Source organism: Lagopus muta, chromosome 11 (assembly GCF_023343835.1).
Source record: "Lagopus muta isolate bLagMut1 chromosome 11, bLagMut1 primary, whole genome shotgun sequence".
Lineage (NCBI taxonomy): Eukaryota > Metazoa > Chordata > Aves > Galliformes > Phasianidae > Lagopus > Lagopus muta.
In genome coordinates, this window is record NC_064443.1 from 9,604,463 (window position 1) to 9,631,899 (window position 27,437).

The 27,437-nt window shown below is 44.7% G+C and overlaps 1 protein-coding gene across 1 annotated transcript; it reads right to left on the reverse strand.

Moving 5' to 3' along the window:
* Positions 1-160: 160 nt before the first annotated feature.
* Positions 161-27,302, reverse strand: ABTB1 (ankyrin repeat and BTB domain containing 1). The gene is made up of 12 exons (XM_048957886.1): positions 27,083-27,302; positions 25,937-25,999; positions 24,789-24,844; positions 23,709-23,853; positions 22,287-22,446; positions 21,282-21,327; positions 20,189-20,305; positions 14,779-14,894; positions 9,485-9,583; positions 8,748-8,915; positions 5,425-5,625; positions 161-3,750 (listed from the first exon to the last, which is right to left on the reverse strand). The coding sequence occupies exons 1-12, from the start codon at positions 27,136-27,138 to the stop codon at positions 3,544-3,546; spliced, it is 1,434 nt and encodes a 477-aa protein (XP_048813843.1). The 5' UTR covers positions 27,139-27,302; the 3' UTR covers positions 161-3,543.
* Positions 27,303-27,437: the final 135 nt, after the last annotated feature.

Consider the following 27,437-nt stretch of genomic DNA (forward strand, 5'->3'; position numbering starts at 1 on the left):
GGATCAGCAGCATCACATCCTAAGCACTGCTTGGAAGCTCAGTACAGAGCCAGCCTCTGGATAAGGTGAAAGAAAAACGCTGAAGGAACTCACTGTATCCATTCAGAAACAGCACCACACTGACATTAGTTGGAAACAAAGAGGCCACAGCAGGAAGAGATGTAGTGAAATATACTATTTTATTGCTGCACACATGCTTACACATTTCTTCTTAAATATATTGTTGCTCTGATAAATTTTACAATCTTCTTAATTCCACAAGTGGCTAGTAGTAAATAAAAGGGACAGAGGCAACAGAACACAAAAAGGACACTGGCAACAGAAATAAAATCCTACGTTGTTTATTTTGTGATAAAATTATTTGCAGCAAGAATAAAGTGAAATCAAATCTACGTTTTGACCTGGCTCATGTTAATTAGAGAGCTTGCCTGCATGCTGACCATCTGCTTACGCATGCTTCTTCATAGCCTTATTTTGCCAAAAGGGACGGGGAGCTAAAAGGACCCCATGTAATTGGACAGTGCAGCAGGGCTCACAGATGTGACCACTAAGTGAGAGCAGACAGAGGAGGCATGTGCTCGGCTGTCTGCATGGAACTGCACTGCTGGGGGGCAGACCAAAAGGCCACGCTGACCTTTCTTCCCACCAGCACAACTGCAGCCTCACTTGCTGCATGCTTAAGGATGCAGGAATGGAATTATTTAAGAGCAGCCATATGGAAAATGCTTCCCAGCACTGTTGCTCCTCCTTTGCTTTCCTCCTGCTCTGCACACTGCTGGTGTCCGTTTAGCTTTAGCAGCTGAGGCATCCGCTGAGAAAAGAATGAGCACATTCCTTGGTAATCCTGCTTCTGCATCTTGTTCAGTACGAACAGAAGGCAAAGGCCACGTTCTGCTCTCCAGTGGCTCCATGTGAGCCTCGTGCAGGGCGGTCACAACGATCGCTGTGGAAAGTCGACTACCAAGACATCAGATGGGGGAATTTATGCAGGAGAAGTAGAGGAGATGCGATAAACTAAACATCCTGCTTATGTTCAGTGTCATCTTCAGTCATAAATGGAGGAGAAACACAGGGGATGAACCAGCTGGGCTAAGCTGTCGTTTCTGTAGCAGACTTTCATGAGACTGACACTTTGCTGTGCAAGAAAGTAGGCAGTTCTGCTCTTCCACCCTTCTTTGCCCAAAATATCTGGGACATCATATCAGCTCTTTTTAAATAGTCCTTTCCCTCCTTATACCTACTGAGATGCCTTTATCAGTTCAAGTTGCACTGGGCTCTTTGGTAGTCTTGTCAAAGCCATGCTGAGCTTGGAGATGGACAGATACATACATCACCCACTCACACACCACACGCAGCTCCTCCCCATGACCCACCACACCAAACATAAGCACACTCCTGTTGCTTCCATACAGCAACACACCTGTTTCCCCCACCCATGGCTGCAGAAAGCAAACCACAACAAATCCTCCTCATCATCCTGGAACTGAAGAATTGAAGCAGCCGTGCAGGCACTACCTTCTGTCATAAAGAAACCAATTAAACACAGAAGAGCACAGACACCTAGGGTCCAGTTAATCTCACTGCACCCCATTCCTGCCCAGCTAGCTCAGTCCCCAGTTTCTGCTAGTGCAACTCAATCTTGACATAATTTTGACAAAGTCCAGCTCCTCGAGTGCAGCAGTTGAACCCCAGTGAGACTTTCTCAGTGAATGCAGCCTGCCTAGTGCAAGTGGTGCCTGAAGCCTGGCCACAAGCGCACACAGCTTCAGTATGTGCTGGGTACAGATGCTCTGAGCAAGGGCAGCAAGTTTGGTGGGAGCATAAGTGCCTCACCAGGTGAGATCAGTCATCCACACAGCAAATCCACACTTGCAGCAAGTCCCTGCTGAACAGTGGAGCTCCAAACACTTTCCTTATCTGTGTGAAGCATCATCACCTTTACAGGAAAAAACACCATGGAACTGTGGGGGACCAGTGCCCAGTTCTCACCTCCAATGCTAAAAGCGCACTTGACATGGATTATTTTAAGCTCTCACTGCACAGAGTGACCAAAATGACAATCTGTATTAGTAATGGCAGCCACCATCTGTGCAAGATTCCCTGCGTGCTTCACACAATGCTTTTTCTTCTTCCCAACTCACAGCACGGCACAGTATACCCAGCCTGAGCCTTGGAGACCTGAGACTCTCCTAACGTGCCATTCCGGAGACAAACAGCTCTCAGGACAGCCTGCTTGGCAGGCAAAGCTTTGTGCAGGGGTACTGCCTGCTGATCGGAGCTGAGGAGAAATAACATCATTACCCTCATTAGGAGTCTAGGGAGACGAAGAGATAACATGACCTACTGCAGAACACAGATTCAAAAACATTCATTAGTACAAACAGTGAATTTCCTGGAGAACAATGAAGCTACAAGGCTGAAGTCTGAGCAAAGCCACAAGGTCAAAGAGTGGGACAGCTGCCCCTGAGAGACCCCAAAGGCCCCTTTTCCTTTTTTTAAAAGACTTCTGGTGACCCCTCTCTCCTGATCTACCAGGAAGTCTGTTTTGCTCTACCACAATGGACCAAGAAAAAGAGAAAAGTGCTGTTTCCAATAAGAAGGCATTTCCTGTCCCTGTTAAGGAGACAAGGGGCCTCTCCCTTCTTTATGCATTGAAAGCCACTGCTTTCTAGGAAAAAAAGGTCTGTGGTCTCTACTGTAGTCCCAAAGACATTTGTTCTGAAAAAAAAGCTTTTAAATTATTCAGTTGTACATCACATGCATAACAAGAGAAATATCAGATCTTTGCTCTGTATCTCCCTCCTGATTGCATATATGTTGTCCATCTGTCAGATCCCAGGTATCTAAAAATCTGAACTTCTCCACTCCTCCAAGTGAAAATCCAAATACCAGCACTTCAGAGCAATGAAAAACTAGGGACGATCTGAAAGTAGCTTTGGCATTTTTTCACCTAAGAACTAGAATAGCAGGTGGAAACAGCACCTTCCTTACAGCCAAGTGCTCATGCATCTCCGTTAGGGAAGTGCTGCTTACCTTCTCCAATCTTATAAAGCTAACAGTGAAAGAAAGGCTATCTCCTTTCTAACACACTTATTCGGTAAGTTTAATCCAGTTTTCTTCTGCTGCTGCAGGCAATTCAACAAATATTCTGGCATGAACCAGTTTCAGAAGTGTGCTTTTGGGTAACAGAAAGGATGGATCCTAACATCAGGCAGTAGCAAGAACCCCAGCACAGCTCCCTCACCCCCATGACTTGCAGTCTCCTATCCACGCTGTATTGCACAAAGCAGCAGCTACTAAATTAGGCTGAGCTTTGGGAGCTACTTCTGAAAGGAGAGACAAAAACAAAATAAAACCAAACACAAACCAGACATGCAAATGTCCAGACATAAATAAATTAAAAAGAAATCATGCCTGAAAGTGGATGGAAAGGAGGACAAGGTAGGGGGAAAAAGAAACATTCAGACACTCAGATGTTCTTGCACTCTGAGCCAACCCACCAGGGGGTTGTGCAGGCTGCATATGACAGGCAGGGTTTGCACATCAACACTCAAGCCCTATACTGGCCAGGAGGCTTTCCAGAGCTTCAAGTTTCTGGTTGGCTTCCTCGATGGCACTGTAAGTCTGCACGTTGCTAGTGATGTGGAAGCGGATGTCGTCGACCAGGGGAATGGAGTCGGTCTCCTGCCGTTCCTCCACAGCCTCTGCGTTCTCCTTCACAGCAGTCACAAACTCCTCCAACTCCACCAGCTGGGTATGGTGGACAAAAGCATCGTTAGGAAGACAAGGCAGCAAATAAAGACAGGTAAAGGGTTGGGATAATGGGCTTGCCCACCGCCGAGAGAGCCAACAGGAAAAAGGAGAATGCTAAGGGCATATGGAAACTCAAACCTTCTCATCTATTCATCTTAAGGAGTATTCTCTCCAGAAAGCTCCCAGGCAGGAACTGGCAGCAGGAGCCATGAGATACTGCCAGACAGCTTTGAGAAATGTCTTGCAGCAGGCAACACAGCAGTCACTTCTGCCCAATTCAGAACCAGGAGACACAGATGACTTTGTCTCCACTGTGGCTCTCAGCTGCACCATCAACAGCCAACCAGCAGATCAGCAGCAATGAACTGCTCTGTGCTCTGCCCAACCTGACAGAATCAGGTCATCCGTGAATGATTTTGTATCAAGCTCCCCAAGAACATGTAGTGTGCTGAAGGGTGAGAGGCAGCTTCCATCTGTCTATGTGACTGAAGTGCACCTGGGCACAGCAGGTTGCTGAGTCCCAGTCCACACTGTACACACTGCCAAAATCTTACCCTGTTGCCATCATCAGTGCTTCTCCACAAGATGCTGGCAGCTGCTGATGCTCTAACAGCTGGGGTGGCACCATTTGTGCTAACACCCTTAGGAAGGCACATTGCTGATACGGGGTCCAAGGACACCCACTCAGGTTTAGGAAGGAGAATGCAAAGGGCACATATAAGCAAAGCTCTACCTTGCCCAATTACTACTTGGGATATCAATTCAGCTTTCAAACCAAATTCCCTTTTAAGTCAGAATCTGGATGCCTACTGGTGCATTTATCATCCCCAAACTATACACTGTACAAAGTAACAGTGCCAAAATTATTTCCTTCACTGCTTTCACAATCCAGGAAGAATTTCACACCTTTCAAGTTGCAGGTGAAAATGTTACATTCCCATGTGAGCTATACAAGCCATTAATAGAGGACAAAAATATCCCATAGATTCTAGTTTGTCCTTCTGCATAGCAACTTAGTCTACAAGTCGTGAACTTCAAGCTGTAATCATTCCACATAATACTTAAATGGAGCCTCATAAAGAAAACTTCAGTGTTAGACTCATTATTTCTGGTTGTTCAACAGCAAATTTCCCCAGTGAAAGCCTCTACTGTTAGATTTATCATCCTGGAGGAGAGCGGAGATCATACTGATTACTCTTTTTGACAGCAATATGCCAGGAAGAGCATCCCTTCCCAACTCATGCACACCACACATTTCCTGAACCAAGCTTCCCCACAAATCCATTGGATTCTCTGGGCTGCAGCTAGTGCCTTTGGGCAATATCATTGCTGTTTCATCCACAGTGGAAGAAAGTTCAGTGAAAGTCACCCACCCAAAGCACCTGCAGAACTTTTTCAACAAGTTTTTCACCTCACAGTCCATGGTGCTGCACTAGACAGCCATCAGCACTTGGCTCACTGCAGTGACACTGCACCCGCCCTCCTAACTCACCACGTGCATTCCAACTCAACAGCTGCTCTTTTTCAGGAAGCACATCAAATCATTAAATCAGAGAGGCAACTATCTATCGCACATCGAAGTGCAACCACCCAATCTGCTGTATCTATGGCTCTCCGTGCATTTAGATTGATGGGCACACGTGTAAGTGCAGTGGGGGGTGGCTCTGCTACCTTCTCGATGATCTTTGCCATGTACTCCGTGCACTGGTCCTCTAGCCGGGTCAGCTGGAACAGCTTTGCAATCCTCCAGATGCTGACAACGTTGTCTTCATCAAGGATCTGTGCCAAAGTCCTGCCACACAGGCGCTTGAGCCCGGGCAACAGGTACATGTCTGCCACACACAGCACATCGTAGGCGTTTTCTGGGGACAGCTGGCAACAGCAAAGAGGGAAATTACAGCCCAATCCTACCCACCTCTCTTGTCACCAGCAAACTGCCTTCTTAGCAGAAATTCCCTGAAACGCTTCTTGGCCCATTCTGTGATACAGGTAGTAAGGAGAGGTAGGAGCTCAACTTGTCAAGGCTAGGTCTTCCACTCAGTCACTACAGAGGAGTTCAGAATGCTGCAGAGGCAGCTTGCCCAGCACCAAGCAAGAAGTCTGGCATTCTGCAGCTTTCCCCACTAAGCACAAAGCAATGCTGAAGCACTGCTGCACGCTGGCTGCTAAGAAATGTTTTGCATGGCAATAGAAGGAGGTAGCTTTTACCAGAGGTACTGAATGTTGTTCAAAGAGATGGGCTGGCAGAATAGAGCACCTTGTTCCAACAGGGGCTCTTCCTTTCATTTTCTAATTTTAGACTCCCGTTTTGTGAAAAATATGCAAAATTCCCTTAAGTTCCTTCCCCAGACTGGCTCTGTGAAATCAGTCTACACATCCTCCAGTCCCCACTCTCATTTTCTTCTCTTTTGGAAACTTCTGACCTCATCAAACTAAACCTGCAAGGCCCAACTCAGCCACTGGAAAAGGGAATGAGAAATCTGAGTGCAAGCACTACAGGGATCTAAGATCAAGGATCTCACAGGCAAAAGGACACAAGGACTCATCTCTGCTTCAAGCACAGCTCTCAAAGTTAGTAGTAATCTCTAGCAGTTACTGTCAGGATGAGGACAGGCACAATCTAAAACAGTTCAAATCCAGCTTTGATGCACGTGGAGCCTTCAATCCATCATCAGAGCTGGATGAAGAACACAGAAGGAACACATCTAGTGGCACAGGCATATATCCAAGGTCAGAAAACTGTGTGAGACCCAACTAGCTGAGAAACCAACTGTACATCAAATACTACTGGAGTTTTGAGAGGCATTCAAACAGAACTAAATTCATGCACCAGATGCTCAAGGTTACACTGTTTGTAAATGGCCTTTAACATTTTCAGGCTCTTGAGGGAGAGAACCAGACTCCCATTTCCTTTTTGGGGATTTTTCTTCCTTCCAAGCAGTAGAGGGATAAAAAATGCCATAGGTAATGCTGGAGACACCACCTCCAGCTCCACTCAATCTCTCCCCTCTGTCTGTGCAAATACTATTTTTGTCAGCAATCTGCGTCACTAACCTGGAACTACAGCTTCTTTCTGCATAGTTCTGTTCCTGCTAATGTAAAGTGCAAACAGTGCAGGATGAGCATTTTAACAGCCAGTCTACAGAATACAGCACATCCTGGCTGTGGAAGAAGCAAGGACACTTCTATACAGAGATCAAACCACACTGGTCTAAACTGATGAACTCTACTGCAGCACAGTCCATTGCCCTGCTAACTGTTCAAATACTGCTGTCCACATCTACATGTGGTTGCTCACTCTGACAACTGCAAAAGGCTGATTATTTCTTCCCCTACAGCTGTCCACACTGGTGTTTGGACAAGCTACTCATAGCAAATGTCTCAGCAGTATAACAACCTGCAACAGCTGTGCAGAAGGATGTAAGATGTATTAGAAGCATGTAATAGGTGCTACAGTGCCACAGTGGTGTAACAAAGCTCTTGGGGTTGTTAATCAAGTGCTGCTTTGTCCTTTTGTAAGGCTCCAGGAACCTCACAAGCTGGAGGTGTTTGAGTCAGTAGTATTGATAGCAGCAGATTTCAGCTGTTAGATCAAGGACAAACATAACAAATGTTCCTCCATAAACCCCCCTGGAGCCCAAACAAATGTTCTGATTACCACTTCTCCTTCCACCTGGAATCTTTTCTATCCTCTGTACACAGTCCTCCCTCCCACTGCAAGCACTGTCGCTACTACAGCACAGAGCAGTTGTAGTACTTGTTTGGAAAAAGAAAAGCAGAAGTGGGGTACTGATACCTGGCTGGAGAAACACTGGCTAGGGAGAACACTCAGCCTTCAAGTGTGGAACTTCAGCTACATTCCTGTTTTCCTGACCACTCTTCCTGCTACCTTTCCAACAGAATTGAACTCTGGCAGAAGAAATCATGTCTTGGTTGCACACACTAAAATCCATTTTGCACAGGAAACGTAGATAGACGCAAGACTCCTTACATTCCTACATGTTGTTATTGGTCTGTTTTCCTGCTCTAAGTGCAGACAGAGCAGCTGGGGCACCCCTTGGAAAGCAACAGCTGCTTGGGAAACATCCTTCCTGTAAGCTGTCATGAGGAGGGCAGACAGACTGAAGAGGTGCAAAGGAAAGAGTCTTGAGGTCAGGAGCATCTTCAAAACTCTCGCACATGCTGAATACATCTCTCTCTACCGTTTATTCCTGGCTGCTGCACAGAGATGAAGAGATCAACAGAAACAAGGTCACAGCTGTGCATGCTCTCTGTACATGGCAACTAACACAAGAGCATGACTGCTTCTTTGGAAGAAGTGACACTGACAGGTGCAGCAGGCTCTGATCACAGCCCTAATGCTAGAATGTGTTCTGGCATCTTGTAGTTAGACTTATGGAAAGCATATGCCACAAAATCAAAGCAGGAAGCTGCTTGAACAATGACATTTGCTGCACCTTCCATTAAGCTCAAAACGGTTAGGGCCATTTTGTCCTTGCTTGCAATATGGAGCACAGCAAGGCATTGGTCTCCCAGCGGAACCTTTGCCCACACAGCAGTAAGTAACAGTGGCAATAATGACTTGCTACAAATGGAAAAGTAGGCTACAATGCCAAGAGTAAATAAGTAGGAATCTCTTAACCTTTCCATCTCCAAACGTGTTCAATCTGCCATCTACTGGCAGCTCCCCACCTTATCCTACCAGAACCCAAAGGGGACATTAGTAAAGCTCTGCATTTACCACACCAAATGCAAGCTTATTTCCAAACTTCTATCATTTTGGATGAAAGAGTAGGGATTTGCTTCCTGAATGTCACACACATAAATCAGCTGCTGACTGGCTCACAGCAAGGCCCATTACGTGAGCCTCCTGCAGTAGCAGAGTAGGGCAGTGGTATTCATGAAACCACCTCCAGGATGTTGTAGAAAAACACTGCAGTGCACACCTCCAGAAGTAAACAGCACAGGAGAAAACGCTCTATGACTGGCCTCACCTCTGTGTCATCACTGTAGATATAGTAGAGGACCCGGATGAAGATATCTTCTGAGATGTTGTGGAGAGTCACCACAGGGATGCTGGGCTGCGTCTGCAGCTCCTCACTCTCACAGAAATGGTCTTCAAGAAGGGCTTTAAAATAATCACTGCGACCACAGAAAAATGCCTGGAGAAGGAAGAAGGGCAAAACCACTAGTAACGACCTCTTCTCACTACCACAGATCTGTCAGAAGCTGCTCAAAGATACTTCTGACTCTGATTCTCCCTGTATTCTGAAGCCGCACCTCCAGTCTTTTGAGTGAGAGCTCTTCTTCCCTTTTTCCCTACTTCACTTCTAAGTTTGCCTATCCTCAGAACAAAAAAAGCTTTTGTAAACTTCACAAGTAGCATGGGACTAGAGCAGGATATTGAGTCGAGGCTGATCTGAAAATCTATTCTTATTGCTATTTACTTGCAAACCAAACATTCCCCTGTCGAGGCACTGAACTCACAAACCAGTACTAGGAGATTCCACAACTGTAAATGCTGTATCTGAATTCATAAATGTATCTTCTCACCTCCGCAAGAAAAGCACGATTTGCTGTTTCATTAAATGTTTTAAATAATCATTTCCAGCTGCAGTGAGACTTCTGGTTTTCCAGCTGATGAGGCAATGCTGTTTCTGCAAAGTGCATTCAGCACTGGAAGAGTAGACTTAGGGCAAAGAAGGAAGAGAACAAATTATAGCACAAGTACCTTGTGGCATAAGAAGTTGTAATCTGCCACCCGGAAACACACATCAGGACAGCTATTGAAGTTGTCGGTGCTGTCAAACGGCAACTCCCCGAAACCAACCTGTGAAGAGAAATCAGAAAATCCTACCTTTAACATTCCTGCTATAAACATGCTCAGGACAGTGAGTTTGGACCTCTTGGTCTCCCCAGACACAACCACCCATCTGTTCTCACACCATAGAGCACCAGAACTACTGTGAATAAAGATTTTAATGGGAAGGACTGGAGCCCAGTCCTTGCACTCCTGACAGAGCTATTCCTGGTACAACTTACAGCTGCTTCTTTCATCTATGGAAACTCCATACACCTCCAGAAATCATTTCTGTGTTTCCTAGCAAGGCAGACAATCAAGTGGAGGTGAAGTTCATTTCATGTAGCAGGCATCATAAGCCTCCTAGAGCTTTGGACTAGCACATTACTGTGTAGATGTACAGGTGGATGTAGTAAAGTATAGATTACATAGATGCATACACCAGCTTGAAATGGTCTGGCTACAATTACTGCTTCACTTGAATAATATAACATTTCCAAAGCACATTTTACATTCCTCATTTGATTTCCAGCCAAAGATAGTGTTGTTGAAGTATTAATACTCTAGTGAATTATTTTAACACCAACACACCTCCTCCCAGTCCCACATGCCAACAAAGACAGCACACACACACAAAAAATCTGTTGGCCTTATGTTATTTTAAAGTGACGCTTCCGAATGCTTTCATTTTCACCTTATTCTATGCACAGGGTAATTCAGTTGTTAAAAAAAAAAAAAAAAGAAGTTTGTATTCACAGTCATGTAACCAAGACAATTAATCTCTGGAAACAAAAGCTTCCCCCAGTTCTTGCTTTCCAGACACGTGCCCTGGCCCTGCCTGGGACAAGGAATTCAGTTTATTACCACCATCTCTCCTCCAGGAAAGTTAAATCCCAATTTTGCACCTGGGAGAATCCTGGGCCAATCATAAAGACCACTCTCCCAACTGCAAAGGACCTAAGCATCATTTCCAGCATGCCTGCCTCAACCCCACCCGAAAGCAACTTACTTGCAGCTTTATTGAGGAGCTAAATATCTCCTCTCCCCAAAACTAAACAAAGACACAGCCTGCAATACATTAAATTGGTGCTCTCGGCCAAAATTAGTTTGTATGCAATGGGGTTTCTCTCACAAAAGCTCTATAATGTTGGCAAGGCCCCACGCTGGCAAAAGCTCACACCACCACCAAACATGCCAATCTGGCCCCATTCGCTGAGCTGCCAATCCAAAGCAACTTTTGGCAGCCTCTGCTTCCTATCAGCTGAGAGTAAGCCCACTGACATGCAAATTGGGCACATGCTGCCACAGAAATGCCATGTCTCTGCTAGGAGTCCTTCCCTTGCACCCCCCACCAGGGCATTTCCCTCCCAGAAGACACAGCAACACATTGGGCACTGCACATTTGATCTGTTAGCTTCTTTTTATGTAGCTCTAATACAATGGCCACCTCCTGTATCAAAGATGAGACAAACTGCCCCATCTGTGATTCCCCAGGCTGTTATTTTGCTGTTATCCATATCTCACATTTCAAGGCAATTAATAACCCCCAGGCTGGGCCCTGCAGGCACACTGTGGCAGCCCATTACAAAAGCCAGTAGCCATGATACGACTGCACTTGTGTTTGCCCTGCTGCTATCCCCATCCTATGCTCACTGCTTCAGTGCTCTCTCCTAGAAATTCTGACACGACAGTCATGGCTACAACTTCACAGGCAGATTACGAGCAAGCCTACAGACAGACTCTGCACAAGAAGCAACTCTTTGCAATACAAGAAGCTTAGCTTCAGATATAAACTCCCCAGCTCCTTGCACACCCCTTCTTTCCTCTCTTTTCATTCCCCAAATGCAAATCTTGAAAAGGAATCCACCCCGCTGGGACGAGCACAGGAATTTATTCATTTTGGTTTGTCTCCCAGAGGACAAAATGGCACTGGCTGGACGCCCACCTTCTAGCCTCGCCTGGTCCCCCCTCTGATACTCAGGTTTACAAGGTCACTTCCAACTCCTGCCACAAAAGCAGGTTCATGCCTTTGTCACTCCTATTCAGCATGAAGGGACTTTGCAGAATTTTTCCTTTCATTCCCCTTTTACATCTCAACTACTTCAACTCTCCTCCCCTGTCACACTTGAGGAATTTCATCTCCCTTTCAGGGTCTCCCTATAGAAAAACAGTTTACTCCCCCGTCCCCATTCAGACAACCATTTTAACTCCAACTAGGCAAAGCACAGCTGCCAAAATTAAGTATATTATCCAGAGGCAAAAGCAGTCTAGCCTACAAGGTGCAAACACCTTCACAATAACTCACCACACAGAAACATTCTCAACATTTCTTATAGCATAAGACAGCGTGAATATTTACAGCTGTTACAAATTTGCTTTTAGTGCTTAAATAGAAATGTTGCCAGAGGCATAAACACACAAAACAGCTCAGTGACAGCAATCTGTACCCTGGCCAGCAGATTATCTCAGCAAGAAGATTCAGCTGTAAATAAATTACAACACTAAACACAAAGGTTAATGAGCCAAGAAGAGATTACCAGCCCATAATCAGATGCAAGTGGACTGGATAAAAAAATCTGTCAGTAAGTCACAGTATTTCTGTTAATCTCTCTCTGACAAACAGAAAAAGTAAAGCTTAGGAATGACAGCCGTGGACATGGGTGCAGGGACTTCATTTCCAAATGTGTAAGAATGACCTTTATTCCAAAGATGACAAATTGTCACATTTTTTGTAGCCACACCGCATGTAAAATACGGATGGAAAGAAGAATGTGTTCAGGGCACACTCTGACCCTGCTGATTTCATCTTGTGTTGGAAAATAAGACTTAAGCTAAAAGGTAACGACAAAGCAGTTGCAAAGAAGCAAAGTGCATGCAGTGCTCTGTGCTGGATCTCTAGCTCAGAGGTCACCTGGCAGACATGAGATGAAGAGCTGGATGGATAAGGCAGTGGGAGGCCACTTGGCTTTTAATGGTACTTTAACTAAATCTGACACTGCAGAATTTTACTGCAAGAAATCAGTGAAGCAGCTGTTGTGGTCAAAAAACTCTGGCTACTGACAGTTTAAAAAAATATATGTATGTATACACACACACACACAGATATATCTCAAATGTTAATCGTTGTTTCTGTCACATAGTTCACTGCAGAACGATGGAATTGGTATTGTTGCATAGTTTCCTACAACATTCAAATATCAAAGATGTCAGGTGTAAATTATTTATTTACAGTCAAATGGAAAGTAGTGTACATCCCAAATTCTTTTGATACAGCATCATATAAAATCAGCAGCTCAGAGAGGCTCATCAAATTCTGATTATTACCTGAACTGCCAACAAGAAATGCTGAGTTGTACTAGAAGCCAAATACCAAATACTGTGTTCTGCAAGAGCCAGAAGACCTTTCTGCTTCCCAAAGAACACGGATATTTGTGCATGACTATTCAGCAGTCCCTGGCATTTAAGGTTAAATGCTTTGTATACTATTCCTTGTATGGTACCAGACTCTGTAAGAACAAAGGTGTGGGATTTCTCTGTCTCAGGACAGAGATTTCTAATGCACAGAATTCACCAATTTGCAAGTGTAAGGAAGAGATAACGAGGAACAGGATGATGACCTATGTTTATATACTCGTTGTAAGTTAATGGAAAAAACAAAAAAACAAACAAAAAACCTAGAAAGAAAAACAGGAGAATCTTAGAATTTACCAGACTTGAGCAAAGCACCCACATTTGTGCCTGGCATACAAATTGTCCACTGAATGCCAATGCCCTCTTCACTTTCACAGCTCTAACAAGACTAACGCTGCTGTAACTGCCTTCTCCCTGGTCTATGAGCATAGCAGTAAAACCACAACCCACAGAGGCGTTCAGTGCTGTAAAATGATTATATTATTCCAAGTTTCATATTCTCCTTTCAGTTCCTATTCTGCATGAAAGAATTTAAAGGGAAATGAAAACCATAACGCTTACAGGAGTGTGCTGAAAATATTGGAGAACAGCAATCAAACAGAAAGCAATCTTTTTATTTGTGAAATGACTTAAAATGTACGTAAATTTCATTGTTCTAAAGCCCACAATCAATTTCTTAATTTCTAGAGAGGTAGCATTATGGCTTACTTGCAGGACTGCCTCCCTGTAAAGCCTGAAAGCATACAGAAAGGTATATTGAAAGCCACAAATAAATGCAGTTATACAGGAGAGGAAGGTCACATAGAAATAATTTCTGTGTTGGTAGATGGAAATTTGATACTGAAAAGGTCCTTCCATAAAGCGTTCAGCACTCAGAGAAATTTTTCTGCCAACAGGCAATGCAAAGAATGAGGGAATATTGCAAGTAAGAATCCTTGTCCAGCAGGTTGGTCACATCTGCAGCAAACAAGTCAATTCAGCAGAGGATGAAAAGGAAAAAGAAGAGGCAAACTTGGCTACGTCACTCAGTCATGCAACCTCTGGGCATAGCCACCAAAGATGAGTTCATATTATTAAATTCAGTGCTTGGTATGAGAGAGAAAGAGAGAAAGAAAAAGACAGTAGACATAAAAGTAAGCTGAATCTGCTGATAGTAAAGAAAGCAACAGATTCAGGGAGAATGAAGGGCACCAATATTTAACCTGTTCTCCTATAGCTGGAAGTGAAGATCCACAGATTTGAGCGTAACTAATATACCTGACTGTATTTAAACATAATGATCTCCAATCTCTGCTCTGTGCCAACCAGACATAGTTATGAAAAGTATATCTATTGCCAGTCAAGTTTAATTTGCTTTAGAGGAACTCATTTCTGCTAAAACCTGCTGCAGCGTGTCAGTTCCTCATAAGAAAGCTCAGCAAGCCATCTTTCTGTATGTCCCTTTGGGTAACAGTGCGTGCTGACAGCACATTCTGACATGCAAGAAGGGTGGTAGAGAAATAGAAAAAGAGTGGGGCCAACTCTCGTCCCACTGTAATCAATGGAGAAATGCCCACCAAGCACATGGCAAAAGTTTCATTTACCAAGATCACCGCTGGGGGGAAAAATGCAAGTGAAAGGACCAGCATCAATGGTCTCATTAAACAATTTTACAGCACTTCCAAGCAATAAAATGCTTCAGCGTTTACAAAATCAGCTTGAAGCATTAACACCAGCAAACAAGCAGCCACTAAACTCAAATGAGGAGAATGCGATTGAACACGTGAACGCATCACAGCCCCACAGAGATGAGAAGTAGTATAAATGCTCCCTACCCGCAGTTCTGCTGGCAGGGCGCAGTCTGCTAGAAGAGCCAGATCTTCCTGCAGCCGGCAGTTACCTGTGGGCTCAATCGTCAGCACTTTCACACAGGTCCCTGGCTTGGAAGAGACTGGAAGAGCAAAAAAAAAAAACAAACAACAAAGAGCAGAGATGCCTAAATTCCTATACAAACATTCTCTCCCAGTTAGAGAAAAGAGACTCCATGAAACATCAGTCTTATTGCTGTCTATTGCAGTAAAAGCTAAACAAGTGACTCTTTGTAAACATGATACAGCATCCCTTGCTCCAATTGGTGCAGGGCTGGAAGGATGCAGGTCTCATCTCTCCTCAAACCTTCACCTTATCCGTGCACTAGAATATGATCTGTAACAAAACCAAAGTTGCTACAGACATATTTCAAGCCAGCTTGTTCTCTGCAACCCTTGCTATCGATTACAGTTGAAGACTGTCCTACAGACTGCCTCTGATCCCACAAGAGCCACCCATACAATGAATTCCCCAGCTGACCACCCCTACACTGGCTGTATCACCTATGGTACAGCCCATGCCAGAGAGCATGCTGTTAAAAAGAAGCTGCCCCCAGGCCTCTCTGCTCTGCCAAGTGCTTTCACAGGTGCCATTTCAGCTATGCATCTTAACTCCACTCCTGAGAATAAAGGAATTTATTCTTGTTTAGGTAATAAATGCACATGGGTTTGTTACCTACTCTCTACCTGTAGATCCATAGCACCATGACCCTCAAAACACTTGGACTCAAGTGTGCCTTTGCTGTTTGCAGATATTAAATAACCACTGCTAGTACTCCCGATATACCAAATAAACCACACAGAGATGGCAATTTCATTTTTCAGGCCTAGTGCATCTTCCTGTCTTGCCCTGTGACTCAACAGGGCTGATTAAAGGGACACAATATACACACTTTCAGTTCTGTGGTCTTGCTACGACCAAAGCTGCTGGGGAGCTCACTGAAGCCAAAATTACTTCTGCTGTTTTTTTTTTAATTCAGCCTTGCTGTACACCTGCAGTCCCCCAGACTGCTGCCATGCCACACAGAAGGGTTTGCTTTCCTTGCTGCTAAAGCACAAGTCTCCAGTTTGCTCCAACATCAGCATCTCACCCACTGAACAGAGAAGGCTGGAGTCCATGCAGAAATCACTGGGAAGATGATGCCATCACATTCAAACCCGCCATGCCTCCCCTTTGCTAGCACTGCCTCATTCAGGAAAAAAAAGCAGCCTACTGTAGCACATTTAATCCCTTTTTCCACTGGAAACAGCAATGTAAGCTTGTAAAACTCAAGCCTTAAGAAATCTTCACTGCTTTTGAACGTTCAGCTTTGTGAGTAAGGAGAGGAACACTCCAACTTCACAGCAGCGGCAGACCAAAGTGTGTCCAGCTATTCCATTGCAACAATACAGCTGTTAGCACAGCCTTTCCTCTTTCTGGCCACCTCCTTCCTACAGTTCACTGCCTCAGGTTTGTTTTTCAAGTCATAGAATCATAGAATCACAAGGTTGGAAACGACCTACAAGATCATCCAGTCCAACCGTCTCCTCATCACCATTGCCACCACAAGCACTAAACCACATCACAGCATGCTTTGGCTGAGGACTGGGGCACTAAGACATTCAGGAGTCTCCGTGCACAGGCAGATGGATCAGCACCAGCAACTGCAAGGTTGTGGTGAGGAATGCTTCAGAAGGAGCTACAGAGAAGCAGAGTTAACTCTCAAGGACAAAAGAATTAAGCTGCAGCATTCAACACAACTTCTGACAGGTATGATTCACTGCATTAAAACCCCTCGCAGGTGAATCACATCACCTTGAGACCTCATTTCTCCTGACATTTTGCACAGCACTACACGAGCTGTCAGATGACTCTGGTGGGCCGTGGGCGAAACAAGACCACGATGTGCCACACAACAAGTTCTCCACCTCCTCCCTGCCGTTACTGCTGCACCCTTCAGATGAGCCACAGCCGTGTCTCAAATGGGTGGAATATCCCAGAAAGGTACTGGAAGAGGAAGGAGAACCTACCAGTACAACGCAGTCAGGTTCCATCATTGCTGAACAGAGAGCTGCTGCAGCAAGAGACAGACTGCTTTACTAGCACTGAGTGCTACTTTCAAACAGGGTAAATAAGCCAAAAAGTGACCTGGCACCTACATAAACATAACTGAGGGCACTTTCTTGAAGAGCCCTGTCCATTTACAGACAGCATGAGGGAAAGAAATTTCTCACTGTGCAATTAGAAATTCTTTCTGGCACAGAGAATCATTTATATTTGTGTAGTGCCCATTACAACAGTCGCCAAATCAATCAGGCTCTGCAGCACTAATGGACCGAGCGAGTTTGAAGCAGTAGTCAAGCAAAAGAGTTCTTCTCATGGGATCTACAAAGCATCTGTGCACTTCCATAGCAGCAAGGGAGACCAGTGATCTGTCTGAGAAGTGCATCTATCAGGAGACACTTCAGACTCTGCGTCTCTCAAAATCCAAGAGCACACAGTTGGTCTCACAAACAACTTTCTCCAAAGAGAAACAAACAAAAGTGACAGAGCAAGAAAAAGCTGTTGGCTGCAAGCAAACAGCAGGGACCAACACTTCTTGTAAAAAGTGGGAATTAAGGGTTTTCTGGAAAGGGCAACATAAACAAGGCAAGGAGCCAGGGGGAAATAACCCAGCCATGGCTGAGAAAGAAGCAATTTTGTTTTCATTTCCAGTCTAGCCTGGCTGGATAGCGCTGAACATCACCTATCAATTCATCAGCTGCCTTTGCTTCCACTGCTCAATATTTCCTTGCAATCTTTTGTTCCAGTTGTGCCTATATATTGGAAAAAACAGACCAAAACAAACACCCAAACTTTTCCAGAATGGCATTACACAAATACCTGCCTTACACATCTTTTCCCAATGTCACAACAAATTATTATCATTATGATTCTGTACATTCAGTGCCTCCATATGAAGACAAGCATCACAAATTTTGCTCTGAAGATTTTTGCCCTACAGCTTGTAGAAATAACTACATAATATCTGTTTTCAAATGTATCTACTTGTGAAGGAAGTGGATTATGGGCCTAATCTGGAAAAACCCTGTTGGAGTTCTTTCAAACACAGTTTTGCAACAGTTTTCCTTCTTACAGACACAGTGCAGGAAAATCTATAGCATTCACAAAGCTGCCTTAGGTACAACAGAAGGCCCTAGGTCAGCCTTTCCAGGGTTTTCCTAAACTGCTGTCTGTGGATGCTAAGTCTTAAGCACTTCTGAAATGCTGATTATCTACATAACAAGATTGCAGAGACTGCAATTATCTACTGGAACTGTGCAGGCTTGAATTCACATATTATATTAGGCATGTTTCAACTTTATAATACAGATGCAAGACAAGATCCTGCTCTGCAGACCTGAATCAGATGTCTGTTCCACAGAGAACACTTTGAACAGGCAGGCAGTCCTAAAGTACTAGAGGGAATAGAAATGATTTGTCAAGTGTCAGCCATGATGTGATCTCAGGTCTGCACTACTTTAAACATCTATAATTCTTGTATATTCTTCTGGAGAATATGAGACAAAAACATTTAACAGATCAATCAGCAGTTCTGTGTATTCAGACGATCCAACCTGTCATAAATAAAAAGCAAGGCTTGCACTTCCACCACTGCTATACACATATTGACTATGCCTAACGTCAGGCCAAATGAACACCTCCTACCTGACAAAGAAACCAAATGATTTGTTCTGTGTCACCCAGGAAGTTTATATCACACTTGTAAGTACAGCTTATACCTGCAACTTCCAACCACCATGAGGTGTTACTTCACCATTTTCCATTTCTCAGCCTGCAAAGAAGTCAGTACTTTTGCAGTTTGCCAACTTAACCACTAGACTTTCTAATCCTTGAGTTTCCAGTGAATGGCCTCACAAACCAGCGAATTATCCACCTTGTTTTCCTGTCACAGTTTCATATGATGTTTGAACTTACTGTATGAAGGTGGAACGGTCACCTCTAGGGTCAGTTAGACCCTTGAGGAAAAAAAAAAGCAAATGATCTGCAGCATCTCACTGGATTACTCTGATACCAAAAGACACCACAAAATAATTCTGCCACCTGATTTTTTATTTTCTAATCATGATATTCATCACCACTCCCTTTTTCCACCAATCATTTAATCAAGAAATTGCTTACACTCACTCATAGAAAGAAAGCAACAAATATGTATATTTAATTTCTACACGTGTGTTAACATCTGTGTGGCTGAGGTAACATTTACAACACAGCTTCCACAATGCAAGGACTTACAGCCAGATCTATATGAGAACAGCTGTATTGTGGTAACCTACTTGCACGTGCCTAAGGGGACACATACACATGGCAGTATCTTCCATGTGATTTGCAGATGAGGAAGTTCTTGAGGCAAAAGCATTGTGCCTATCTGTTAAGCTCTGCAACTTTAAGGGGCTGAATAATCTGAATTTGTAATTCAGAAGAAAAAGCTACAACAGCTACACACTTAGATGAAGGAAAAAGGTGCTACTGATTTATTAACTGCAAACTACATTATCTACTTGAAACAAAATTAACTTGGTGGAAGTAAAGGAGTTAAATGAGAGGACGAAAAGCAAATCAGATTTTTTTTCAGCCAGAAGGTTTTGTTACTAGGTAATTTTTTTCTTTAATGAGTAACACTGCTTTCTCCTGCTTGTGCTGTTCTGATTCTTCATGTGTCCTTTTGCTTGAATTAGGGAGATGAATGATAAATTTCAGCTGTTGGTTTTCATGCAATAAGCTGATGTCATGATTAGATCATAAGCTCTCTGAGTTATAAAGAGCTATCAAAAAGAGGACTGAATCATTCCATGTTGGGCACATACGTGCATCATAAACACACGTGGCCTTTCAGAGATACTTCTCTGCTCTACAAAAGCAGTGTTGTGTTTTTTTCTGCACCTCTTCTGAGCCAATTATCAAATGTTTTCCTTTGGTTAAGAGGCAGCTAAATGCAGAAACAGACTTCCAATTGTACTTTTTTTTTTTATTATCTCCTCTGGGATTTAAATAAGGTCTCTGCTGAAAAGCACTTCCCAATATACCCTACAGTGTGCCAGTGAACGGCTGGCAACCAAAGCAAAGTCCTGCTGCCATGGCTGTTCTACTATAGTGAAAACATTCAATACAGATGATAAACATCTAGCATATGCTAGAAACCACCAGGCTACCCTACAGAGAGCACATGACTGAAAACTACTGAGCAAACACGGGAATTCCTGAAACAGAATCAGTTTCTGGAAGCCCAAAGGGCACCATGATGCATCTCATCTTCCTCTATTTCCCTCAGAGGGCACACACACACACACACACACACACACACACAGCAGAGACAACAGCAAGTAAAGTGCTTACCAAATTCATAGACTTTTTTACATTTGGTCTCCAAGTCATCTATGAGGTCTTGCAGCCGACACTGCTTGGCCAATCTCTTGCAATCGTTTACATATTCTACGTCAATATCGAGACGACCTGTCAAGGAGAAACATGAACAGCTCTTTTCATCCATATCACTTAGGTGTAAAGGTGGCAAATTCAACCAGTGAAGACTAGATGGCATAGAAATTCATTAATCAGTGCTTCATCTTTCAGTGTCAGGTCACACTCATTCCAAGCAGCTGAGATTTGCTACCTCACCAGTCCCCACTTGGTACATCGCAGTTTGGCATCTGATTCACATTCCCATCTTCCAGTGTCCACCCCAACAGCTTCATTCAAGAAGTCAAAGATTTAACAGGTTTATTCAAAAAGGCACCTAATTCTCTCAGAAAAGAAAAAGAGCACCACAACAGCAGCACACATGACTGCCACCATGGGTTTTCAAGCTTAGGGTGAGAAAAGACTTAAAGTCACTACGTTGTCAACCCAGATCTTTTAGCATCACTGAAAATGTGATGAGCAACAGTTCTGAAAACACTGGACTGGAGGACAACCTTGAAGTTATTTTCTGGCACCACCTCCTGGCCTGAAGCATTTCAGCACTCAACGTGCCTACAACACAACATCTGACTTTTTGGTGGAAGTTTTCTTGAAGTTCAACTTGCACTCAGAAAAAATGATCAGCCAGCAGTCAAATCATTCAGGGTGCATTGCTCAGATCTGTCAGACTGGAAATGCCCTGCATAGGAACCTAGGTTTTCAACAGATATGGAAATATTCCAGATGATAAATTTATTTTCTGTAAGTTAAAAGTACATTCTCCACATTCATTCAACCAAAGCTGATTGTTTTAAGTGACTGTAAAGCTCTTGGTAGGACAAGAACTGGAAAAAGGCACAAACTTGGAAGAGCTGCAGATTGCTCACATTCTTCTCTCAGCAGAAAGGATACATTGGCTATTTATGTATCAAAACATGCCTGACTGCAAGCCAGAGCCACCCCAACTGTGCTAGAGCAGAGGGACAGACAACAGCCTCCCAGCCACGTTTACATACAGTAAATGATTTACCTGTGTATAGATACTGCAGCAGAGAGCCAAAGGCTGTGGGATTGATCTAAAACAAAATATGAGAATGTTACCTTGAGAATTACCAGGAATTTAATAACAAGCTTGAAACTTGCCTGGATACAAACATGATCCTGCTCAGAAAAAAAAAGTTGGAGGGAAAAAAAAAACCCACACACACACCCCACCTAAATGGCACTCAGACACAGCAGTCTGACCACCCAATTTCCTTGCTTCTTGCATCAGTGATGCTGCCACTCCTGTTGGTTTACACAGCTCTTCAAACGGATTGGCTGCTACTAATCCATGTGCCCAGGAGACAGGACCAAACTAACAGAGGTGCTCCAAAGACAGTCCTAATGCAGACTCTGTAAAATCCGGTCTTTTACCGGTCTCAAACATTTCCAACTCTTCTTTCTAATTTGAGAGGCTGGCTGTGTTCTTACAAAAGAGAAAGGAGAGACATTAAGTAATGTCCTGCGAAACTGGAAGTATGTTTTCCACAAGCAGCTTTGCACTGCCACAATTAAGCTATAGAAACATGTGCCAGAGTATTGGTGATTAATGGATGGAATGCACTTAACGGCCTATTTAGTTCTTGCTGTAAATGCAACAAAAGGGACTCAATTAGTGCCAATTATGGAGGTGATGTCTTCACTACAGACCACCTGTCCACCAGGAATTAGACAAATTCAACTCATCCCACAGAGGAGCTGCGACGCAGCTGGCAGATGGTAACAGCTACCTGCTACTGCAATTAATTAAGCTATATTTGAGCCCATGATAGAGGGAACAAAGGCAAAGTACGCAGTCAACATGCCTTTTGTCATCTGAACAAGATGCTATTTTATGCAGAGAGTGCCTTCACAAGTGTTTCTCCTTACCTAGGGTCATGCCGAGCTCCAGGAGCTACACACTGTGGAAATTAACCCTCAAATCATCCTTCCCACTCAATTTTCTCATCCAGCTGAAATAAGAAAGAAAAGCTAGAATAACAGCCATGCTCACCAGCGGGTGCTTCAACGCTATCATGTTCTTTCCCTTCCATTTGGTCTCAAACATTTCTGCAAAGTAGGCACTGCGAGCACTGAGAATGCAGCGGTGGGCACAGAAGGATTTGCCATGGACAATGAAAACGATGTCACTTTGATAACCCTGCTCCAGCAACCTGTAGGGAACAAGAAGAGAGGAAAACTGTTGCGGAATTAAAAAGGAAAGAATGGATCAAAGCTAATGGGAGACATGGCACAGTTAGGCTCCAAATGAACAACAGGTCACAGAATGAAGGGGAAAAAGGGTTTAAAAGACTGACTGTTTTGTCTAGATGCCTCTTATCAAATAGGATGCACACACTTTCATGAAAGAATTACTCCACCACCAGATACGGTGCAGTTTTCCTGCTCTCGGGCCGCTGTCAGCGTGCATGCCCTGACCATGAAGCAAACAGGAGAGAACTTGAGATGACACACCCTTAGATGAAGGAAGGATGTCACAGCCATGCAGCACAGGAGATTACCACACAAGAGATGAAGACCTGTTTGTGTTTGCACACCCATGCCCTCCCTCATTCTTTAAAAGGAGAAATATAAGATCGCTACTCAGACGACTTTTGGCATCCATCACCAGTTTCCTGATACACATCACCTCCTCAGCTTCTATTGTCACAAACATCCACAAAAGGTCAAATGACGTAGAAGTCAGGCATTATACTCCCTTCAGAGAGCAGGACTGATGTCCAGAAAGGTGTGGAGTCATAAAAGCAGCTAATGTCAAACCACAGTCTTGAATGCTGACCTCAATTTTTCTGCCACTAGAACATCCTTCTTACTAACATCTTGCCCAAAACAAAATAGAAACAGTTGTGTTTACTTTTCACCCCCTACTGTTATCTTTTGCAACAATCTTAATGCAAGGATTGCTCAGAACCAGAAGTGGAAAACAGCACATTTTGGTTTTCATGTGAACAGAAAGAACAGAGCAACCTCCCTATAAGAGAGCCTAAGGAAGGCCCAAACTGAGTATCTCAGAAATTAGTATCTCACCTCTTAGGTGGAAACCTTGGTTTGTAGGCTACTGCACTTTTGGCCTGAAATTTAATTTTAGATGATATTTATCCTAAATTGCTGATGCATTTTAATGGTCTGGTTTGACATTCTAATACTTCTGCACTAGAAAGACCAGCTTTGCACTGTCTGTGGAGTCTGTACCAAGGGTCACTAGATGCCGTATCCAAAATGTTTGTATACCTGGCAGTCAACCCTTAGGGCATGGAGGAACACCCCTTAGGAAGCCCTACATGCCCACGCATAAGACAGGGTTCTGATTAGCTGACTTTCAAACCCACCTTTAACAGAGAGCTTAAATATCTAAGTTAGCAGCTGAGGAATGAAGGCAGAACACACAGGACGTGGAGCTATTCCATCTGCTTACCGCTGCAGGAAGACATCATAGTAGTCTCTTTTCATGCACTTTGCTGTGATCTGCTTGTACTCCTTCAGCAGACGCCGGATGGCATCACTCAGCGCTCCGTACAAACAGCGCTCCCCATCAAATGTGTTTGCCTCACATTTTGCTCCTGCAAAATGGCAACAGATACACGTCAGCAGGCAGCTGCACCTTTCACGTGTCATTGAATGATCACTAAACAAGTGTGACACTTGGCTGCTGACGTTTCACTGTGATCTCTTATGCTATTGTGCTTTATTATGAAAATTCAACTCCCCCTACACCTGCATCACCTAATGCTGTTCTTCCACCACTTCATTCCTTTCTGAAGACATCATGACTCATTTATACTGATTTTGGTAATAAGTGTCTCAGCACGATTCCAGCAGCGTTCAGAAAATAATCTCACTGTAGAAAGCATGACCACCTACTGGACTTTAACAGCTCCTTCAGAAGGCATTTCTGCCTTGTACAAGACACCTCTTTAGAACAGGCTGTGCTAGAAATTTGAAGGACACTTGCATTTTCCTATTTCAGAAACACATGTGGGGTATATTAAGGTGCACGGAATGCAGCAAAAGGTACACTGAATGCACCAAGTGTTAAGGAACTTGGGTGCTGAGAACCTAAGGGGCAAACACTTTCCATGACAGTTTGCCTTACTTTGCTTAAGGTCAGCAAAAAGCCTTTGCATTTCACCTTTGAGTCCTGCCTGAAGCAAGGCTAACAGAAGACTGCAAGAAGGTTTTATATGGGTTCCTCAAATGAAGTACAATTCTTACACCAACATACTCCCAAAAGAAATGCACACTTCCAGAACATTGTGAATTCTGAAAGTCATGCTGTCCCTTAAGTTAACATGGAAAGCTTCCCTGAAGTAAATTCAAGCAGCAAGTGGTCTGCAGAAGGGGTCAGGATGATCTGCAGTGACCAGAGAGTCCCAAAGGCAGCCAGAGATCATTGAACAGATAGTTCATTAAAAAAGAAGCTTCCACAAGCTACAGTTAAACAATATTGTCTCCACAGACAAGTAAGAAGAAATATAACTGGGACACTTTTGCTCACCATTGGCTAGAAGATAGCGTACAAGGTCCTCATGTCCACAGAGGCAAGCATAATACCTGACAATAACAAGAGAGAGAAAACTGAAGATATAATAGGGTGCAAAATTCAGTGTTTGGGCACAGCATGCGAAATTTAGCACTGAGCTTCCTGTGATAAGCTTAGAAGATGGCTGCTCATAGGAGTGAGGAACTGCTCCCAAATAACATGTAAGCCTGACCCCAGCAATTGAGTAAGTAGGATCTGTTCCCAGCACTTATAGGCACTGCTGTCTTGCAAGGAGATCTCAAGGTCCCAGTCTGAGTTCCGCATCTTCTGTTGCACCACTGCCTGCCAAATCTGCCTCATCATTTTAACAGAGTTCATTTCATGGGCACTCTGCAATCCTACTGAACTCTCAGGAACACTCCTTTGGATGTCAGTCTGATTGCTGCATAATGCAACAATGAGGAAATAGCATTCATATCACACATACAGAAAACACACCCCTCAAAGTCTTCTCACAATATTTTGTTACTTCCTTCACAATCTGAGGCTTTTCTAATTCACTATCACAAAGAGCCCAAACTGTCCTACAAATTAGGAGAATCCTATCACCTGCACTGTAGCCAGCAAATATGGTTTCATTTTGGGAAGTTACTCCATATTCTAAATATGTTGCAGATGTCTAATGCTGCTTTGGAATTAGGATGCAGGAACTTACAAAGTTCATGTGACCCTCCTCAGCATCAGCACAGATTCCTCACCACCTATGGCAAATTCACAGCCTTGCCAGACAGCAAACCCACCATCACTTTGCTTTCATCAGGTCATACCTTCATCTGACAAGGCATGCTAGAATGCCATTGACCTTAATGGAAAAAAAAAAAGGCCTACCCAGGCCAAGAACAAACTGCTCCATCCAAGTTATTTGGTCACAAAATTAACTGTGCTTCTCAGCACTATGCCAGCACGTGAGACAAAGGTGAGACAAAGGCACATTTATCACAGCACCCACAGAGGAGAGCAGCAGAAATATGCAGCCAAGTCACCTACAAAGCAGAACCCAACTCATTTTGTAACAGAGCTCCCAGCTGTGATGCAGAGAGAATGAAAGAGCCCTGACAGCCCTGCCCTCCCACCCAGCCAGCACTCTAGGGTGCAGAACTCACAGAGGTGTACTGTCCCACTTATCACGGACGTTAATTTCCACATCTCGCTGCTCAAGAAGGTATCTGGAAGAGAAACAGGAGCAAAGTCATACCTTCATGCAGTTGCTCACTCAGACATGTTCTCCTCTTTCAAAACATGCAAGTTTGAGTTTGTACAGTAACTTCCAAAGGCACAACGGGATCTTGCATTCAACCTGGGGAGACATCAGCTGTGGCTGAAGGGGCATCAGGCAAATCAAAGAACTGCAGCACAGGTTGGTGGTTCCTTCGGTCTTCATTTGTGTAAGGGAAGAAAGGAATCAAATCCACTCCTGCTGACCCACAACAGGGCCAGAGCCATAAGAAAAGTAGGAGCACTTCAGCAGTACCTTCGTATCATCCTAAAATGCTCACAGCCTGGATACTCATGATACGTGGCCAAACTTAACAAGCCAAGGCTGGACTCCTTACCCTGTCTGCGGCTTTTCTTTCCATGACACCAGTGTCACTCCAGACTGCCCTTAATTCCTGTCGCTCCCTTATCCTGCTCACTTACCAAGCACTGCCCCTTTGGCAGCTCTAGAAGCCAACCTTCTCCTTATGCACAGGTCTTCCTCCCAAGCAGCCTGGCTCTTGTTACAGCCCATTCCCACCTACAGTGACAGCCGTCCCTCTGAGCCACATGGAGGCTCTCAAACATTCTCCTCACCCACATCAGTTCCTCCTTTCCCTCCCTCCATCCTTCCTTCCTTCCTCAGCCTCACCTGATTGCCCACTCAGTTCCATCCATGTCTGCCCACTCTGACTCCATGTGGAGCTCGTCCCCTTTGCTTTCAGTGTTCTCAGACTGACAGTTTCTACCCTATCACGTCACTGCTTGCTACCTGAATTCTCTGCAAGGTCACCCACAGGGCCCCTCATCCTACGGCTAAGCCGCACCGTACCACTGCAACGAATTAAGCCGATGTAAGCGTACGACTGGTACAAACGGCCACCAGGCCTCACCCACCAGCAGGAAAGGCGCAAGCTCTGCCAGCCGTCCCACACCGTCGCCCACAGAGGCAGCAGGCTCGCGGTGCCCGCCCTGCCGCCGAGGAAGGAGGGCCGGGGATCGCGCAGGGCGAGGCCGCGAAGCGCCCACACCCCCACAGCCCGAGCCCCGCTCACCGCACGCGGCTCACGTCCCCCTTCTTGCAGCTGGTGAACAGATCGTTGGTGTCCATGGCCGGGGCAGGCCGCGGGGCGGCGACGCCGCATTGACTCTGCAGGCGTAGGGCAGACGGCCGGGCCGGGGCGCGGGGCCGGAGGGGCCGCGGCAGCGACGGGACGGAAGCGGCTGCGGATGTAAACACGGAGCGGGCGGGGCGGCAGGAGAGGCTCCGCCGCCGCGAGAGGAAGTGAGTCAAAGCGCAGCGCCCCCCGCGGCTCGGAGGATCAACCGCCGACCTGCAGCTGGAGGTCCGAAGAGGAACGCGGGGACTGCGCGTGGAACGGGAGCAAGAGCAGGGGCTGCACTCGGGTC

Bases quoted from the DNA above. Each gene is read 5' to 3' on its own strand.
- ABTB1 (XM_048957886.1), bottom strand. From the start codon at position 27,138: ATGGACACCAACGATCTGTTCACCAGCTGCAAGAAGGGGGACGTGAGC. The intron at 8,916-9,484 runs GTACTTGTGCTA...TTCCTTCTCCAG, and splicing joins ACAACTTCTTATGCCACAAG to GCATTTTTCTGTGGTCGCAG. The intron at 3,751-5,424 runs GTAGCAGAGCCA...CACCATACCCAG, and splicing joins TGGCAAAGATCATCGAGAAG to CTGGTGGAGTTGGAGGAGTT.